At 43.4% G+C, this 20,720-nt stretch overlaps 1 protein-coding gene across 4 annotated transcripts in view; it reads left to right on the top strand.

Moving 5' to 3' along the window:
- The window catches only part of PPP4R4 (protein phosphatase 4 regulatory subunit 4), a 119,323-nt gene that overhangs the window by 64,930 nt on the left and 33,673 nt on the right, over window positions 1–20,720 (top strand). For all 4 annotated transcript variants that reach the window (XM_073349556.2, XM_073349559.2, XM_073349557.2 and 1 more), the window contains 4 exons: window positions 1,588–1,709; window positions 11,977–12,099; window positions 13,223–13,392; window positions 18,471–18,590. In XM_073349556.2, coding sequence (XP_073205657.2) covers window positions 1,588–1,709; window positions 11,977–12,099; window positions 13,223–13,392; window positions 18,471–18,590 — 535 coding nt within the window. The remainder of the gene's footprint in view (window positions 1–1,587; window positions 1,710–11,976; window positions 12,100–13,222; window positions 13,393–18,470; window positions 18,591–20,720) is intronic.

The raw sequence follows: 20,720 nt of genomic DNA on the forward strand, positions 1-20,720 counted from the left end.
TCTCCCATTACTTTACTATAGCCATCTGGCCTTGCCCCATCACAATATATATATACACACACAGTATAAGTTTTAAACAAACAATTTAATACTGGTACACAGCGATGATGATTGTGAAGCTTGGCTGAGGTGGTGAAGTCAGAGGGTGGGATATTTCCCAGGGAATGCCTTACTGCTAAATGATGAACTAGCAATTGGCTGAGCCCTCAAGGGTTAACACACTGTTGTTAATGTAGCCTCACACTCTACAAGGCAGCACAAATGGAGGGAGGGGAGACAGCATGGCAGATAGAGACACACATTGTGTGTGAGAGAGAGAGATGCTCATTGCCCCTTTAAGTACGCTGACCCCACTCTAAGTACACTGCCTTTTTAAATAGATCAACAAGTTGAGACAGCAGCTCCTGCCAGCAAGCCCCCTCCATCCTGAGCCCTGTAGTGTCCCCCCCTGCTCTTTGGAAATGGGGTAAGTGGGGTACAGGAGCAGGGGGGAGGGGGACTCCCTGACATTAGCCCCCTTTTTCCCCCCACCCCTTGCACAACAAGCAGGAGGCTCCAGAGAGCAGTTCCAAGGCAGAGGGCAGGAGCAGTACATGGCAGTGGGGGGAGGGACAGCTGAACTGCTGGCCATTGACAGCCTGCTGGGCGGCTGCCGCACAGGGAACTTAGGGTAATGGGGAGCTGATGGGGGGCTGCCAGTCCACCCTGGTTCCAAGCCCCCACCGGCTAGCTCCAATGGGCTGCTCTTCCTGCAAGCAGTGGACAAAGCAGGTGGCTGCCAAACAATGTTATAAGGGAGCACTGCTCAACTTTAAACAAGCATGTCCTCTAATGAATCAGCAACAAAACAACGTTAACTGGGATGACTTTAAGCGAGGAGTTACTGTACCAATCCGTAGCAGATGTTGAAACCCAAGTTGCCAAGACTACCTTCAACAGATATGTTAGCAACTGGGAAAGAAGGATCCTCTTCCCTCCCTTCCCTAGAACTGGCTTTGAAGAATCCAGCATTGATGTTGGGTCAGCCAGTCAGGCAGCCTCACAACTCCTCCAGATAATGGCGGCAGCCCTTCAATGTAGAAGGGCTTACCTTTGGCCAGTGCCATCTTATATAATGAGGACAAGTCATTCCCATGCATTTTCACTAGTCATGGCTCATATTTTGTCATTTACATTTAGGACCTTGCTCTTTTCTCGCATTGAGAAGTTTCTGAATCCTCTTGCAGAGAACTCTTCTGTGTGACGCACGTTAAATCATCATAACTCTTTTTTTTTCCAGATTGCATTGTATGTACAATCTGTAATTTGAGATAAACTAAGTAATTTTCCTTAGTCATGAGAGGGGATGATTTGTATTTGAAACTTTAGTCTGTTTTTAGATGGCTACAAAATCTCTGGAGGTTGTTTTGTTTTGTTTTTAATTTTATTTTTGTTTTCCTGCAGCTTTTTTCAGTTTTTCCTAACTGGGAAATTGAAGAGTAACGTACAACTTCCAGAAGAAAGTTATGTTTGGGTGAGATTGGGTTTGGTTCTGTGTAAACATTGTTTCATTATTTGTCTTCCCTAACCATTTTGCTTGCTTTGCAGGACAGATCTAACAAAAAATGTAGTGCTTCCTGAATTAGTAGAACTAGCGAGAGATGAAGGCAGCAGTGTGCGGCTTGCAGCTTTTGAGACTTTAGTTAATCTGCTTGAAATGTTTGATGCAGGTAAGGTCATAAGTCTAGAACTACTTAGCCCAATTCTGCAGCAGTTTTTCTGGATTATAGAATTTGTCTGGTTGTATTTCATTGTTTTCATTCTGTAGATCAGGGATGGGCAAACTTTTTGGCCCGCGGGCCACATCTGGGAATAGAAATTCTATGGCGGGCCATGAATGCTCACAAAATTGGAGTTAGGGTCCGGGGGAGGGGAGGGCTTATGCGGCTCCAGGGTGGGACCAGAAATGAGGAATTCAGAGGGTGTGGGAGTGGGGGAGGGGCTGGGGCATGAAAGTGCGGGGGAGTGAGGTCTTCGGCTGGGGATGTGGGCTCCAGGGAGGGGCTGGGGATGAGGAGTTTGGGGAGTAGGAGGGTGCTCCAGGCTGGGACCGAGGGGTTCAGAGGGCAGGAGGGGGATCAGGGGTGGGGCAAGGGGTTGGGGTGCGGAGAGAGGCTCAGGGGTGCAGGCTCCAGGTAGTGCTTGCCGTCGCTTCCGGGAGCCACTTGAAGTATGTTCCTTCTCTGGCTCCTATGTGGAGACGTGGCCAGGCAGCTCTGCATGCTGCCCCGTCCACAGCACCGCCCCTGCAGCTCCCATTGGCTGTGGTTCCTGGCCAATGGGAGCTGCAGGGGTGGCACTTGGGGCAGGGGCCCCTGGCTGCCCCTACACATAGGAGCTAGAGGGAGACCATGCCGCTGCTTCCAGGAGCCGCATGGAGCAGCCCCCAACCCTGCTCCACAGCTGGAGCACTGGAGTGGGGCCATGCCGCTGCTTCCGGGAGCCACATGGAGCAGTCCCGGACCCTGCTCCCCAGCAGGGACCTCGAGGGCTGGATTAAAATGGCTGGCAGGCCGGATCTGGCCCGAGGGCCATAGTTTGCCCATCCCTGGTGTAGATGATGATAAAATTGTGCTTAAATATCTTCATGTTCTGTCCATGTTACTCGGATTCATTCTCTGAGTCTGTTTTATTTAAAACTTTGTTCCTTTATCTTTGTTTGGTCCTTGCCCTGGTTGATTTGGGGCACCTTAACTTTCAAGTAGGAGTGAGCTATCTGTCACACCTTATTATCTAATGCAGTGTTGGGAGGGAGGGGGTATAAAATGGCTGAATAAAATCTTCAGTGCATCTGATAGGAATGTTGGATAATTATCGTTATTAATTTAATTCTATAAGTGCGTTTAACACTGTGTAAAACCTGGAGAAAAACAGAGTCCTTGCCTCAGGAGCTTACATTGTCAGGGACAGATTCCGATATCCTTACTCATGTTGGCTAATATCTTACTCTTTGAGTGCTCCCACTGATTCCATTTGAAGCACTTGAGGAATGAGATACTACTCACTGTGAGCATCTGGCCCTAAATCAGACAATACAGGTTGGGCATGTAATACAGACAATGGGTTCAAAATGGTGTAGGCATATTATTTAATTTTTTCCTTAAACTCACTTCTATTGTTGATGAACTATCATTCACCAGAAGTAGTATGTTTTAGGAGGAACTTCAATGAGGTGAGGGAAGTTGTTTGGTACACAATGTAAAGAAGTGAGTTGAAGGAATAAAGGCTAGTGAGGAAAGGCAAAAAGATGAAAATAGAGAGATTTAAAAGGGATATTAACTAGAGAGAAGATTGGGTAGAAGGAGTAAAAAAGGGACGAGGTGAGATGTGTAGACATGGCAGAGATGTGCAGAACTGGAATGTGAAGACAAGACGTTTGGGTTTGCTGCATGAGGAAAGTGGCACATCAAATGTTGATACAGATGGATTTTTATACCAAAACACAGTCAAGTGTTCCTCTTCAAATATGTGTCAGTGTGGATCCTACTGTAGATGTGAATGCACCTCATGTGCAATGAGATCAGAGTCTTTTGACTGGCAATGTCTGTCGGGGCTGTGCCTGTGCCATCTTGTGCTCCTGTAGGAAGGCATAAAGAGTGAAGCAGGTGCAGCCTTTTCTTAGTTCCCTTTCATCCCCTGTGGCAGGGAGATGGACCCCAACAAAGACAATCTGCTACTCTCTTTTAGTGTTTGCTAACCTTTGTCTTGAAAAGAAAACAGCTAATTGAATAATTCATTTTTCTGTCTTCAAAAATCTACAATCAAATTACACTTTTCAAAAGAAAAAAAAGGTTCAACAACTCTTCCCCCCCATACACTGGGGTCAGGCACTTTGCTCCAACCACCATCACCGTGGTGGACTTCGAGACACCCAGGTTCAAATGCTTCCCATCATGTGACATTCTTATCCTGCTTACATGTGGCCACAGTCACTGCCTGTGCTGCCTGGTGGGAAGCCACAGCCTGGACAGATGTTTGGTTTGCGACTCCTTTTTCTTCAGAACCTGTCAATTCAGACACACTAATCTCAAACTGCATCTATTAGTGCAGTCTATGTGTATTGCTTCCAAATTGTAGAAAGTGACAGCTACCAAACTGGAGCCGAAAATGTCATTTTGGTTAGTGCCTCCTCAAGCAGGCACCCCACATCAGGGTCTGGCAGCAGGAAAAAGGCAATGAAGAGGGAGGTGAGAATGTCAGGATTGGCATTTTTGGCATCAACCCTTTTACCAACAGACCTGGTGTCCAAACCACCAATGCCAAAGACACACTAAGAGGCACGGCCAGATGGAGCACAGGCAGAAATGGAGCTCTGAACATCCCTTGGGGTTATCTCACAAGGAAGCTCAGAAATACCAGTCTTCCAGAGGCAAAACCTCCAACCCCTCTATGGCTTCAAGAGCTGGACACACAAGCGCAACCACTGGCACAACTCAAAGAAGTAGTGGCTTGGTGCCAACATCAGTGCTGAAATCAAACCATCCACCTTACAAGCATCAGGACTGGCACTGAAGATTGAACCCGTTGTTTCATTTCTTGTTCATCTCATTTCATTTCTCCCTTTAACTACCCCCTTCTATTTAACTCCATAGCAAGTAACTCATAACAAACATACAGGGGTGTGTACTATATTCATAACAAAATACAGATATTTCCCAGTTTGTCACATTCTTCCCCCTTTCCCATCCATCTTCAGGGACTCTTCTCATGAGGACCTACAAACAAGAGTGGCTTTTGTTGTTTCATCTTGGAGTTATAAAAGAGGTACCATAGAAGTTCAGGGGAGAGGCTCCTATTCCTGATATTTCTTTATTCCAAAGAAGAAAGAGTGTCTTCGTCCTATCCTAGACCTGAGGAAACTGAACAAATATATATGCTGTTTCAGATTCAGGATGGTAACGCTTGTCTCTGTCATTCCACCTCATCAGGTTCAAGACTGATTCATGGCTTTCATGAATTTACAGGATGCCTACTTCCACATAGCCATTCACCCAGCACAATTCCTAATTTATAGGAATTACCTGGGATTGACAGTAATGCCCAACCATTATTGATATAAGGTATTGCCATTCACACTCTTCAGGGCGCTGAGGGTCTTCACATGATGTCTAGCAATGATAGCAGCACATTTGAGGAGGACATTCACTTCTTCCATTATTTGCACAACTGACTTATCAGAAGCAAATCCAGAAAGAGATCATGGAATATGCTGTCTCTTTATTCATCTGGGTAGGTCTCATGGTGAACAAAGAAGAATCCTCTTTTACCCCATTGCTGATGACAGAGTTCATTAGAACCACAATTGACTCCTAGTTACCAAGAGTTTATCTTCCATAGGACAGATTCCTATCACTGTGCTTGTTCTAAATGAAAATAAAATCAAATCTGAGTGGTACAAGCTTGCCTTGGACTGTTAGGCCACATGTCAGAGTGCACTTACATGATGCCACTTGCCAGACTTTGCATGTGGCATCTTCCACTTTAGCTCAGATCTGTCTACTCCCTGACAAGACACCAGATGAGCAGGAAAGATGTAGTCCCACCTCATCATCTCACTGCTGAATTCATGGCTAGCCCTCAAGCTCCCAGACCTGTCATAAGAGAGACAAAGTAGGTAAGTAATAACTTCTATTGGACCAACTTCTGTTGGTGGAAGGGACAAACTTTCAATCTTCACAGAGTCTTCTTCAGGTCTCGGGAAGGTGACCAGAATGTCTGAGCCAAATACAAGTTGGAACAGATTGTAAACCATAAGGGAGTCACACATGCTGTAGGAGATGACTTAAAATGAAGTGTGCAGTTAAGGGCTAGCAGGCAGTAGGGTGCGTTACAAATTGTTGTAATAAGCCATAAAACCCATGTCTCTGTTTAATCCATGGTTTTTAGTGTCTAGCAGAATTATGAATTTGTTCCTAAGCTCATCTTTTGAGGGCATTGTGCAGGTTTCCTTTGAGGAAACTGAGAGGTCAGATATAGAGTGATCGCTTTGTGAAAAGTGGTCACACACTAGTGATACAGTCCACACAACAGATCCACTTCCTGGACACTACAGTGCTAATAAACGATGGTCACATAAACACCACTCTATACCGGAAACCTACTGACCACTATTCCTACCTACATGCCTCCAGCTTTCACCCTGACCACACCACACGATCCATTGTCTACAGGCAAGCTCTGCGATACAACCACATTTGCTCCAACCCCTCAGACAGAGACAAACACCTACAAGATCTCTATCAAGCATTCTTACAACTACAATACCCACCTGCGGAAGTGAAGAAACAGATTGATAGAGCCAGAAGAGTTCCCAGAAGTCACCTACTACAGGACAGGCCTAACAAAGAAAATAACAGAACGCCACTAGCCGTCACCTTCAGCCCCCAACTAAAACCCCTCCAATGCATTATTAAGGATCTACAACCTATCCTGAAGGATGACCCAACACTCTCACAAATCTTGGGAGACAGGCAAGTCCTTGCCTACAGACAGCCCCCAACCTGAAGCAAATACTCACCAGCAACCACATACCACACAACAGAACCACTAACGCAGGAACCTATCCTTACAACAAAGCCCGTTGCCAACTGTGCCCACATAGCTATTCAGGGGACACCATCACAGGGCCTAATAACATCAGCCACACTATCAGAGGCTCGTTCACCTGCACATCCACCAATGTGATATATGCCATCATGTGCCAGCAATGCCCCTCTGCCATGTACATTGATCAAACTGGACAGTCTCTACGTAAAAGAATAAATGGACACAAATCAGATGTCAAGAATTATAACATTCATAAACCAGTCGGAGAACACTTCAATCTCTCTGGTCATGCAATCATAGACATGAAGGTCGCTATCCTACAACAAAAAAACTTCAAAACCAGACTCCAGCGAGAGACTGTTGAATTGGAATTCATTTGCAAATTGGATACAATTAACTTAGGCTTGAATAGAGACTGGGAGTGACTAAGTCATTATGCAAGGTAACCTATTTCCCCTTGTTTTTTCCTACCTCCCCCCCCAGACGTTCTTGTTAAACCCTGGATTTGTGCTGGAAATGGCCCAACTTGATTATCATACTCATTGTAAGAAGAGTGATCACTTTAGATAAGCTATTACCAGCAGGAGAGTGGGGTGGGGGGAGAGAAAACCTTTTGTAGTGGTAAACACCCATTTTTTCATGCTTTGTGTGTATAAAAAGATCTTCTATACTTTCCACAGTATGCATCCGATGAAGTGAGCTGTAGTTCACGAAAGCTTATGCTCAAATAAATTGGTTAGTCACTAAGGTGCCACAAGTACTCCTTTTCTTTTTATGGGAATTTACTTTCTAGGATGCTTTCTTGTTTAATTAAAAACACTGCTGTGCTTGCTAAGCAGCTTTGCTGGCTCTCCCCCACCCTGGCTTTATTCTGGCCATGACCAGGGTCCTTTCCAGATCTTACAAATTTCAGCCAAAGGCTAACTGGAGGTATAAAATTTAAGATTATCAAGCCTAATTTGTGCAAGATGATTCATGGCTAGGCCGAGATTAACCAGTGTGCACTCTCCATTTGAGGAGGGACCCCAACAAACAGGGCAAAAAAAATTAACAGTGCTGCAGTGCAACGCTACTCACTTAAATATGGCATAGCTTCCCCACTGTCATGACAGAGGAGTAGCTAGCCAAACTTGAGCAGCCCTGTGACCCTTTCCAGCCCGTGTCACAATGTCCTTCACTGAAGTTTGGCCCAGCTGCACCAGACCTGAGCAGTGTGTGTGGGTTACATGTGGCTGTGTAAGTGTGGAGCAAGTGGAGCCGAGCATTCAGGATCAGGAGGAGCCAGCTTAGTCCAGGACAGGAATGGAGTGCTGGGATGCTGGGGTGTCAGTGAGTGGCCAGGAAGGTCCCTGGGGTGGTGGGTGAAGGACTGGGGATGAGAATTGTTGGTGGGCTGTGGGATGAGAGGTTGGGGGCAAGTGAGAGATGTTGAGGGATGGTGGGGTAGGAGTTGGGGCGAGTGAGAGATGTTGGGGGTGAGTGGGGAATGTTGGGTGTTGTGGCTGATGCGCCCGAAGTGTTCGGGGCTGCAGTGATGTATGTCAGGTCTGCTGGGTGTGTGTGTGTGTGTGTGTGTGTGTGTGTGTGCATGTGCTGTCAGGATAAGTGGGGGCCGGTGGAGAGTTGTTGGAGTATATGTGGCGTGAGAGGGACATTCAAGGGTCTGTGTGTGGATGGGGTAGAATGGGAATTTGGAGGTATATATGGGGTGAGGTATGTTTGGGAAGAGGGGCATTAGGAATATCTTGCCTTTCATCTCCCTCCGAGAGTAACAGGCACTTTTTTCAATTGCTTACAGTCTGTACTTGCCAGTAGAAAAGCAATTCCCATAAAATAAAGCCGCAATGATAATTAACTATCACACTTCCCTTTGCAATAAGAGGATCAAAGTCTCTATTTTGTTTCTAGCATTTTATTTTTTTCTCTCTCCCCTGCTTCCTCCTCCATTACTCAAAGTACATTCTAAAGCTTGCACTGATGTAACAGGGAGAAAAAATGAGACCATTGACTAGATTCAGTCCAGGGTCTGTGCTGACAGAAAGCCTGATTAAGATTGGGGGGATTGCGGTGGCACAAATACTTGCAATCTTCTGTCTGTCAGGGACCATGCAACAAATCAGTACACTCTAAAAGTAGGCAGTGCTTGTCAGGCAGACAGGATGTGTCCAGAGTGGCTGACAGACATGCTGAGTCAGCACCATTGTCTCGGCAGCCTCTGCTGGTGGCACACCTACAGAGTATCTGATGAAAATGAAATCTGACCTTGACTGGTGCACAGGGGTGCTGGAACAATTTTTATAGTGGGAGTACTGAGAGCCATTGAACCAAACTGTAAACCCTGTATTTAATGGGAACCACTTCAAGCCAGGGGGTGCTGCAGCACCCCCGCACCCTTAGTTCCAGCACCTATGCTGGTGGAATGTTCTCTGGGATGAAGGAGCCAGGTTGGTCTAGGGATGCACCATTTATATCTGTAGTAAGAAACTGAGCATAGCAATTTTTGACATATGATTTTATTTTCATGTATGGCAGATACACTAAGTAAATTATTGAAGCAGTGACCAATCTTGTTCTGTGTTTTATAAAGCACGATATAGATACTCAGCACTGTATACATTAACATTGATTTTAAGTGTTGAGGATCAGCAGCTCTTGTTGACATCACTTAGATCTGTAGGTGCTTGGCACCATGAAAATCTTTTTCTTCTGATTACAGAATGAATGCAGATGTTATGTATGGCTCTTTAGCAAGTGTTTGTGATGGATATCCCTCTGCGGTGCAACCCGGAACTGGGGTACTAAGCCCTCTGTCTCACCAACCTGGGCTCCCTCTTACTCCATGATGCTGTGACAAGCTACAGTCCCCTCTAGGACTTGTACTCACACAGGCAGGGAAAAACCTAGCTGCAGTTACATGAAGGCTTTGGCCATTCACTGCATGAAACAACAATGGAGGGGCTTCTGCCAATTCCTCACAGCTCCCCACCTAGGACCCCAGAGCTATACCATCTTACCCTGGTCAAAAACCTGACCAGTATAAATGTATTACCCGGTCCGCCCCTTCCTCGATGTGGAGAGGACAATGGCCCAGGCCCTTTTCCTGAGCAGATTCCCCATGCACTTCATGCAAACCACACTGTTTTAGGTAAAATATAAAACAGATTTATTAACTACAGAAAGATAGATTTTAAGTGATTTATAAGTAATAGCAAACAGATCAAAGTAGATTACCATAAGAAATAAATCAAAAACACAGTCTGAGTTCTCTAAACTCAGGATTAGGACAGGATTTGAATCAAGTAGTATCTCACCCTGCTAGATAGTACAAACAGTCCACCAAGCCTCCAACACAGGCAGACTTCCTTCTTTCCTGCCTGGGACCCTGCTCCCCTAGTTCAGTCTCTGTTTCTTAGGTATTTCCAGGTGTTGTGTTGTATGGGCAGTGAGGCCCAGTGGTCATGTCAATTCCCCTTTTTATAGCTTCTTCCATCTTGCTGGAAAGATCTTTTGCTGTGATCTGAGTCAAACAGTTCCCATTGTGTAGTGCTATCTCTGAGAGATTTCCATTGTTCATAATTCCTGCGGTAATCCTTGTGAGTGTTTGTATTCTTCTCTATGGGCCATCAGTGTTGTTTGGCCTTTTATGGTTATACCTGAAAGGCGGCTTGTGCGCGGCTTGAGGCTCCCAACCTCACAACATGTTTCAGTGGCACATACATAGCAAAACTTCATATACAATGAGAGCACAAACAACTTAACAGGATACTAATGTTCAACAAATTAAGACTTTTAAAATGATACCTTCCTCAGGCATACTTTGTATAAAACATATGATAATTATATCATCAATGGTGAATATGGGGTACAGAGTGTCACAGTGTTCATGTTTCAGCTTTTCAGGAAAAGACTTGTTGAAAAGAATGTTGAAACGATATTTTAAATGCAATATTCTTTCCAAGTTTTTCTTCTAGTCAGCACTGCAAAGCTTCAGGCTTCTCACAATGTATGGGTATGTGATCCTGCATCTTTAGGAAAGTAAAGCCAGATTCTCTAAGTTCATTTGGCTCAGTGTGGGGGCCCAGTTATGCATCCATGATTCTCTTCTTAGCTTTGCCTCAGCAGAAGCTGGAGAGGCTTGAAATGGACGTATTCTAGCCTGCAACAATTGGCGTAGTCTCCAGGGGAGCATCTTGGATAATTGAAGTGCACTGTTTTCAGCCATGTTCCCTATACTGAGGATTGCTGGGGTTAAGGAAAGCAATAGGAGCCAGCTACACTGGCTCTACAGTTGCAGATAATCTCCACTGCTTTTTCACCATCTGAGAGGTACAAAATATCAAAGTGGGCCAGAAATCTGGCTCATAGAGAGTATGCAAAAGTATCCTAATATGTCTGTGTGATGCAGCAGTTGTTATAGTCACTGTTCATTATTTAACAGTTAGTACTGTATATAGTAATACTCTTTTTTTTTTCAGAGCTGTTCAATTGTTTATCTTCATTAGCAGCCCTATATTTTGCACAACAGCTCCCACTCCCACTCCTGTTTTTCTGACTTCACTGCATCTTCCCAATACATAAATGAGGAGCAAATATTTACTTAACAAGGAGTTGATGGTGAATTATCAAAATAATCAACATATAAAACATATGGAAAGCTGCAAAACAAAAAGCAGATAGTTTGGGGAGAGTACCAATGAATGCAATTGGATTGTTTAACCGATAGCATTTGTACCATTGGATACAGTAGTAGATTTATTTTCAAATTGTTGAGACTATCAATTTCATACTTCTGTTTAAAGTTTTTTACTTACTATTGCTGCAACAGCTGTTTTGGCTGTTGGAAAAAGGTTGAAGAGTGGTCAGAGGTTATGCACAGCCCTGCAGTTAAATAGGAGGGAGCTCAGTAGGTTGAAAAGCTTAATTTCTAGCTGACCTTGAGATCCACCCTGCTTGGAAGATGGAAGAGCAGAACTCACCCTGTCCCACCTTGACAAGCTCTCCCTTTATCCTTTTGCTCACCATATATCTTCTCCCTCTATCTCTTGGCTACTAGGTGTGTTGGTGGAAGGAGAAGATGAGTTTGCTTCTTCACTTACCCACACACTGCAGGTCAGAGCCTGTGCTCAGAGAGCTTTTGTTGTCCCATCATTGTACAGATGAGGGTCCTTCCCTAGAAAAGGGGGGTGACCCATAAAGGCCTCAAAAGCTTCTACATTAAAATAAATAGATTTCACTCATACTCATACTTGTTTAGATGACACCCATATTTTAATTAACAATCCCAGCTGCACTTTAAAGGTCCTTGATGTTTTTATCATGAAACGGACATATGCTCTTCTTCAAGTGAATGAACACGAACAACTAACTTTACACATTTATTTTGTTTTTCAGATGACAGAAGTCAAACTGTGCTCCCTTTAGTGAAATCATTTTGTGAAAAATCCTTCAAAGTGGATGAATCAATTCTTGTTTCTTTGTCTTTCCATTTAGGGAAACTATGTAATGGACTATATGGTATGATTTAATGATTATTATAAATTCAGTGACTCAATGTATTGTGAAGTATACAGATGATAAATATTTGGCTATCTGGACATTTTCTAAAGTGGGATGATAATTAGGAGTACAAAAACCCTCTGAAACCATCTGTAACATGGAGATTGGATTGTCTTTTCTTTTTCATATTTTCTCTACTTTCATTGTTTTGTTTTGATGCCTAGTTTTGTTGCAAGTTTCATCTTGAAGTGAGTGTGTTAGTTTTAGTTAAACTATAAACCTTTGAAAATAGGGCATGATATTACCACAGCATCTAGCACCTTATTGCTATGTCTCCTCAGACACAGTACAAAGAGTTAGCCCAGGAAAAAATGGGAGCAAAAGAGGCTTTATGTCACTTTTGCACCACTTGGATTCCTGGCTGCTGTGGGGGCTGAATCTGCAGCTCAGAATTCTCAAAGCAGTGAGCTGAAGAAACGCTCCCCTTGCACCACCAACATATGTTCTGCACTAAGGCCTGTGAGGCTAAGGCAGTGTAGGGCCACTTAAGTTAGCTCTAAACTGCTCCCGTATCATGGGATTTCTCCTCTAACTTTGTGGTCCCTATACACCTATCAACTGGGTTGGGGCTGGATAGAGATCAAAATTCAGCCCATTGATCTTTTAAGTGTAACGTGAAATTCACTGTACTACAGGTGGCCCAGATAAACTCCTCGATGCTACTTAAACCCTTAAGGTCCCAAAGGCTTAATTTGTGCAAAGGGCTTTGCCTGAGCTCAGTGAAAATGGTGGTGGTGTTCATTTGGAGGCAAAAAGGGGAATAAACATGACCCTACCACTTTTAAAATATATTCACAATCCTCCCAAATGAAAGCCTTAATATTCTAAAAATTATATATTTCTAAAATGCAGAAGTGAAGATTCCTTCTTCTATGGGTAGGTTTAATTTTTCTGTAATCACTATTTCTCCCTACCACTTGCAATAAGGAAATGGTTCCTACTGGAGTCATTATATGAGAATGAACAGGGAAAATGGTTTATTTGATTGCTCCAGAAACAAACTCAAGTTGTTGGATATTGTTAGCTTTTCCCCTGGTATTCTGTAACAAGAAACTTAAGCATTAGTGTTGTATTTTTAAAGGAATTTTTACTCCAGAGCAACACTTGAGATTTTTGGAATTTTACAAGAAACTTTGCACACTGGGTTTACAGCAGGAAAATGGACACAATGATAATCAGATACAACTTCAAACCCTAGAGCAAGAAAAGAAGTATATATCAGTAAGGAAGAACTGTGCTTACAACTTTCCAGTAAGTTAACTGCTATTTTATAAAACTTACATTGTGCACATTAGCCACAAAACAGGAATAAATGTAAGATGTAAAATCTGTTACCATATAGTATATTGTGAGCCAAATCCGAACATCTCTGCAAAGCACAAGTAAATTGACTTAGTGCAGGGATTCTCCAAGAAGGCTGTGAGTAAAGCTAAGTTCCTGTCACAAATATTTTTCGTAAAAGTCATGGACAGATCACGGGCAATAAGCAAAAATTCATGGAAGCCCATGACCTGTGCCTGACTTTCACTAAAAGTATCTCTGACAAAATAGAGAGGCGAGTTCAGCACCCATCGGTTCTAGGCTTTGGGGTCCCCTGCCACTGCGGTGAATGGGAGTTCTGGGGTCCCCCCGCACAGCAGCTGAACAGCTCTGCGGGGGGAGGCCCTGCTGCCCATAGTGGCAGGAGGCTCTGGGGAGATCCCTGACACCTGCAGTGAGTGGGAGCCCTGGGGATTCCGCCGTCCACAGGAGTTGAGCTGCCGTGGGGTCTCCTCACCCCCCGCTGCAGTGGGAGTCCCAAGGGGTCCCCACTGCCCACTGTGGCTGGGAGCAGCAGGGTCCGCCCACTGCAGCCAGGAGCTGCAGGGTCCTGCCACCGGGGGCAGGACTGAGAGCTATGGGGGGAGGGGAGCTACGGTGGGAGTCTGGCTGGGAGCTCCAGCCTTGGGGCTGAAAATGTCACAGAGGTCAATGGAAGTCACAGATTCCGTGACTTACTTATGTGCCGGGCCGACCCACAACATTTTGGCACCTGAGGCTCAAATGACGCCCGCACATGCCCTTGCTTGGGCCAAAACTTTGAAATTTTGCCTTCTTCCTCTTCTACTCCTCTCATGGTACTGCTCTGCTACCTACCCCAATAAAGGAGAACTAACAACTTAAAATGCATTGTTCAAAAATTTTAAGTAACACTTAACTTTCAAATGCCTGAACAGCAAATGTAACTTTTCTTGTCTGCATAGTAAACACTGGCATTTTTATCTGTTTGAATCATCAAAGTGGTGCTTTCCGTGCCTTCTTGGTTGCAAAGATTTGAACTTCTTCCTGAAGCTCCACGGTCTGGGCCCGTTCATGCTCTATTGAGATGGTTGCAAGGTCGACCAGCCTCTCCTGTGTCATTGTGGAGCATAGATGTGTTTTTATTAACTTCAGCTTGGAGAAGCTGCATTCTCCACTGGCAACTGTTACAGGAAGTGTTAGAAGTATGCGCAGAGCAACAAAAGCATTTGGAAAGAGGGTGGTCATCTTATTTGTGAACATGTATTCCAGAATAGCCTTTGGAGTTGATCCTGCTGAAATGTATCTTGAAAAGGCTTTCAGTTCATCACCTAAATCACTTGCATCAATATCGCACATGTCAGCATGTGTCAACACTGTCTCTAGTGCCCTGCGTTGCTGGTGTAGGTCTTCTTCAGGCATAGTGAGGAGTTTTGGAATATCATACAACATCCCAAATATACTGCTGGGTTCCTTGAGCTGCATGAAACGTTCTTCAGCTGACTGTATTGCACAATCTAGCACCTGGTTAAAGAATTCAACTTTGAATTGTTGTTTGGGGTCTCTTATGGGATTATCCCGTGTCTCGTAATCAAAATGTCTTCTTCTTCGGTGACTCTTGTGTTCTTGAATGGGTGGGAAAATAGCTTCAGTGTGAAGTTCCTCTGTCAACTTCTGTGCACTCTTCAGAACGTTTTGAAATGCCTCATCTGACCAGTAAGACTGTAGGTATGACTTTGCTTTGTCCAGTTGTTCTATTGCTCCACATATATGAAGATCAACACCTTGTAGTCTCTTGCTTACAACATTTATTTCAAACAGTATGTCATGCCACAACACTAAGCCACACAGAAATTTGAAGTTATGTATGTTTCTGGTGATTCCATTTCGCTCTGCCACTGTTCTCCCACGAACAATTCCTGTCATAGCATTATCCTCCATAATGGCAACCATGGAATCATCTGTCTTCCCAATTTGGTGTTTGATAGGCTTTATCACCTCCACTTGACTTTCCCATAATGTAGCACTCAGTGGTTTCAGTGTCAGAGAGGATGTTCCCAGAAGTTGCTTCAAAATTTGCCATCGATGAGTTGATGCAGAAAAAAATACATAGATGCTTTGAATTACATAAAAAATTTAGCAACCTCACTAGAAGCTGATGCTGCATCACTGACCACCAAGTTCAATGAATGAGAACTGCATGGGACAAAAAAGCTTCAGGGTTTAACTCTCGGATCCATGTCTGCACTCCTCTGTTCTTTCCTCTCACGTTGGCACCATTATCGTAGCCCTGACCTCTCATGTCAGCTATCACAATTCCCGTATCTTCCAGCTTTTTAAGAAGCACATTTGTCATACCAGCTCCTGTAGTATCATCAATGTCAATAAATTCTAGAAAATGCTCTCTGACAGTCACCATTGCAGGGACATTTTCACTAGTTTCTGTTGTTGTTGTAAAACACACCATTAAAGTCATTTGTTCCGTATGGCTGATGTCAGGTGTGCAGTCCAGAATAAAAGAGTAATATCTTGCTGACTTCAGATCTGCCACAATCTTCTGTTTGACTTTTGTTGCCAGTAACTATATGATTTTGACTTGTTTTTCCAAGGTAGTGGTGTGTGTACATTTCTTGGGTCATGACTCTTCTTAGATGCTCCTGCAGTACAGCATCAAATTCAGCCATCACCTCCACAGTTTTAAGGAAGTTTCCATTGTTTGGCACATACAGCTGATCTGAAGTGCCATGCAGTGCTAGGTTTTGGGTTGCAAGCATTCTCACAATGGCAATGAGCCTTTTCAGAACATTTTGCCAGTAAAGAGACTCTGATACAATCTTCTCTTGATGCTGATCATCTATGGTGGCCTTTAACCTTAGTCTCATCTCAAGCTCTTTCCACCTATGGAATGCTCTCTGGTGATTTGCTGCCTTCTCATGGCATGCCAGATTTCTAGCCAGATTTTTCCAGTCCTTTGTTCCTGTAGAACCCAATGCAGCTGGAACATTAGACTGGAAGAGTTGGCAACAAAAACAGTATGCAGCATTCTGGGTTTTTGAGTACATAAGCCATGGCCTCTCCACTTTGTCACCGTTGGGGATTTCACGCCAGTAATGTGTTGGATGGAAACTTCTATTTTCATTGTCTTTGGGGAACATGAAGTTTTTCACGTGCTGTGGCCTATGCAGTACAAGGAAGTCCCTCAGGCTACTGCTCAAGTGGGTCCACATTCAGGGATCATCTAGATTTAAGGAACTAAACTCAGCAGCAGGTGTTTCTCGCGCCTCCACCGCACTCTTCTCTGATCTACACTTTTCTTCAGGAATGTGCATGGTTACATCCATTTGAGATGGAAATACGGATGCTGCAGTAGCTGCCAGGTCACCTGCACTCTGACTAACTGGAAGATCAGGCATCTCCTCACCACTCACATCGTCACTGGGGCCGGAAGGCTCACTGTGAACATTTGTGTCTATGTATCTCAGGAGAGCTCCTTCCTGCTTAGATAGAAAAACTTCCTTTGCTTTCTTTCATTTTCTGAATACTGCCTCAGAGGGCTGTTTTCTTCTTTCACTCATGACTGCTGTTCTGTGCCAGCTGTAGTGACTCTCAACTCTCTATTGAAGGGGATAAATAAGCAGGCTGGTAGGAGGGCCTGAGTGAGGGAAGATATCAACGTCTTAAGGGCCTAACTGGCTCCTACTACTTCAGGTGACTGCTTGTTCTCCTCAAGTGGGTTCAGGGAAGCAGCAGGAAACAGGAAGCTCCCTGCGAAGCTGGTGTTAATCAGTCCTGTAGGTGCTAGAGAGGTACATAAGAAGCTCCTCCTCCTCTCTCTCCCTGCAGCTCCTGCTGCTTTCTGTTATTCCCTCTCACCTTTTCTCCTATCTGCCTGTTATGTCTCTTGTGCCCTCCTTTCTCCAGCATAGCACTCCACCATCTCTGTGCATCTAGAGCAGAGAGAATACATATGCACCCAGCAGCAGACATAATTTTCTACACTCTGGGTCCTAGTGGCGCCCCCCACAGTCTGGCACCTGAGGCGGCCGCCTCAGTTCGCCTTATGGTAAGGCCATCCCTGCTTACGTGACATAATCATAGCCTTAGTTATGAGGAAGGATCCTCATCACCAAATCACAGAAAACCAGTGGTGAGTTTTGACCAAGAGATTCCTGTCATCGGTGATCTCCAACATACACAAGGGGCACAGGATTTAGCTCCGAATGAGTTAGATATGCATCTAATTTATGAACCCTTATGTATTTGCTAAATAAAAGGTCTTTTCACATATATAGAAATGAGGCTTTTATGCCTAAAACTATTGTTTCGATTAATCCGTCTTCTATTTTGAATGTATACAGGTATCCTTTATATTTAAAGGAAAATTTCTTTATAGGCAACCTTTCAGCCATGTTTTTTTAAGTTGGCTTAAAATACACACAAAATACATAATTAGATATCTACTGGTTTACTTGAGCAAATGCATGTTTTGTGCATAAACAATGGTAGCCAAAATTTCAGAAATTGGCTTTGTTGCTGGCTAAAAATGTATTTTATTTATTTGTATTTAAAAGCTCCAATTGAAGGTTTTAGTTGTTTAGAGACTAATTTAAAATATGTAAAACTAAAGGATCCGTATCCACAATGCCAAGACTTTTTCCTGTCCTCCTGGAACTGACCCAATCTCTCAGAATATAAATTGCCCATTAGCTAACTCATCATGAAATAATAGGTTCCTGTGCAAATTATTCTGTGTTTCTCAATCTCTCTCTTCAGAAAAAGCCTTGCAGCATGTCCAGAAGTTAGCTGATCCAAACTGTGTCAGACCATAGGGGTAGGAGAGAGTTCCAGAGTTGAGGACCAGTCAAAGAAAATGTCCTATCACCAGCTCCCCCATTTTTAAGTCAGTGTGTATTAGCTCAAGTGTCCTGCTGATTACAGCAGCAGTGGTGTCACACAGGGGAAGAGGTGGTCCGTCCAGTAGCTGGAATCCCAAACATTTTGGCCCTGTATGTGTACATTTGGATTAAAGATTCCATCTTATTTGTCCACAGGCCATGATTGCTTTTGTGGATCCAAAAAACTTCCATTTGGAACTATACTCTACATTTTTCTGTCTTTGTCATGACCCTGAAGTGCCAGTCAGATACACTATGGCTATTGGCTTGTATGAAGTAAGTCCAGAAAGTTTCTTTGTTAATACTTCAGGTTTTTTTGCTTTGTTTTGCTTTTTAATATTTTATGTGGTTTTTATATTTGTCTGCTTAAATTGACATTTGTTATATTTTAACTACGCAGTGCCTCAGTGAGAAAGCTTTGGAAAATTTGCTAAAATTCTTCAATTTATTGAAAGTCTTCTTATATAGAATTATATCCACTACACATGTTTTAAAATATATTTTAAGGGACTGGAAATTTAACTAGAAGGAAGTTATCATTGACTTTGGTGTGGGAAGTTTCGGCTTAGTGGATTAGGAGGACAGCAGATAGAAAAAACTCCAGGACAGGAAATAAATAAATAAACAGTATGGTCCAAGATTTTGGAGACAAAGGGCCAGAGGACAGGACTTGGGAGAAATAATTGGGATTAAGGGAAAGAATTCTGCCCCCCCCCCCCCACACACACACATCCCAAACCAGTGGGGGGAGAGTAGATTTTAAAAAAGGCAAGAAGGATGGAATTTGAGGGAGACATGAGTGAGAGCAGCTTGTACAGGAACCCACAAGGGGAGAGGCAACTCTCGATCTAGTCCTGAGTGGAGCACAGGATCTGGTCCAAGAGGTAACTATAACAGGACCGCTTGGAAATAGTGATCATAATATAATAACATTTAACATTCCTGTGGTGGGAAGAACACCTCAACAGCCCAACACTGTGGCATTTAATTTCAGAAAGGGGAACGATGCAAAAATGAGGAGGTTAGTTAAACAGAAATTAAAAGGTTTCAGAGTAACAGCCGTGTTAGTCTGTATTCGCAAAAAGAAAAGGAGTACTTGTGGCACCTTAGAGACTAACCAATTTATTTGAGCATGAGCTTTCGTGAGCTACAGCTCACTTCATCGGATGCATGCTGTGGAAACTGCAGCAGACTTTATATACACACAGAGAATATGAAACAATACCTCCTCCCACCCCACTGTCCTGCTGGTAATAGCTTATCTAAAGTGATCATCAGGTTGGGCCATTTCCACCACAGTGCTGGAAATGGCCCAACCTGATGATCACTTTAGATAAGCTATTACCAGCAGGACAGTGGGGTGGGAGGAGGTATTGTTTCATATTCTCTGTGTGTATATAAAGTCTGCTGCAGTTTCCACGGTATGCATCCGATGAAGTGAGCTGTAGCTCACGAAAGCTCATGCTCAAATAAATTGGTTAGTCTCTAAGGTGCCACAAGTACTTCTTTTCTTTTTGAGAAATTAAAAGGTACAGTGACTAGAGTGAAATCCCTGCAAGCTGCATGGATGCTTCTCAAAGACACCATAATACAGGCTCAACTTAAATGTATACCCCAAATTAAAAAACACAGTAAAAGAACTAAAAAAGAGCCACCCTGGCTTAACAACCATGTAAAAGAAGCAGTGAGAGATAAAAAGGCATCTTTTAAAAAGTGGAAGTCAGATCCTAGTGAGGTAAATAGAAAGGAGCATAAACACTGCTAAATTAAATGTAAAAATGTAATAAGAAAAGCCAAAAAGGAGTTTGAAGAACAGCTAGCCAAAAACTCAAAAGGTAATAACAAAATGTTTTTTAAGTACATCAGAAGCAGGAAGCCTGCTAAACAACCAGTGGGGCTCCTGGATGATCGAGATACAAAAGGAGCACTTAAAGATGATAAAGTCATCGCAGAGAAACTAAATTAATTATTTGCTTCAGTCTTCACGGCTGAGGATGTTAGGGAGATTCCCAAACCTGAGACGTCTCTTTTAGGTGACAAATCTGAGGAATTGTTACAGATTGAAGTGTCACTAGAGAAGGTTTTGGAATTAATTGAGAAATTTAACAGTAACAAGTCACCGGGACCAGATGGCATTCACCCAAAAGTTTTGAAAGAACTCAAATGTAAAATTGCGGAGCTATTAGCTATGGTTTGTAACCTGTCCTTTAAATCAGCTACTGTACCCAATGACTGGAGAATAGCTAATGTAACGCCAATATTTAAGAAGGGCTCTAGAGGTGATCCTGGCAATTACAGACCTTAAGTCTTAACGTCAGTACTGGGCAAATTAGTTGAAACAATAGTAAAGAATAAAATTGTCAGACACATAGAAGAACATAAATTGTTGCGCAAAAGTTAACATGG

Source organism: Lepidochelys kempii, chromosome 6, assembly GCF_965140285.1.
Source record: "Lepidochelys kempii isolate rLepKem1 chromosome 6, rLepKem1.hap1, whole genome shotgun sequence".
Lineage (NCBI taxonomy): Eukaryota > Metazoa > Chordata > Testudines > Cheloniidae > Lepidochelys > Lepidochelys kempii.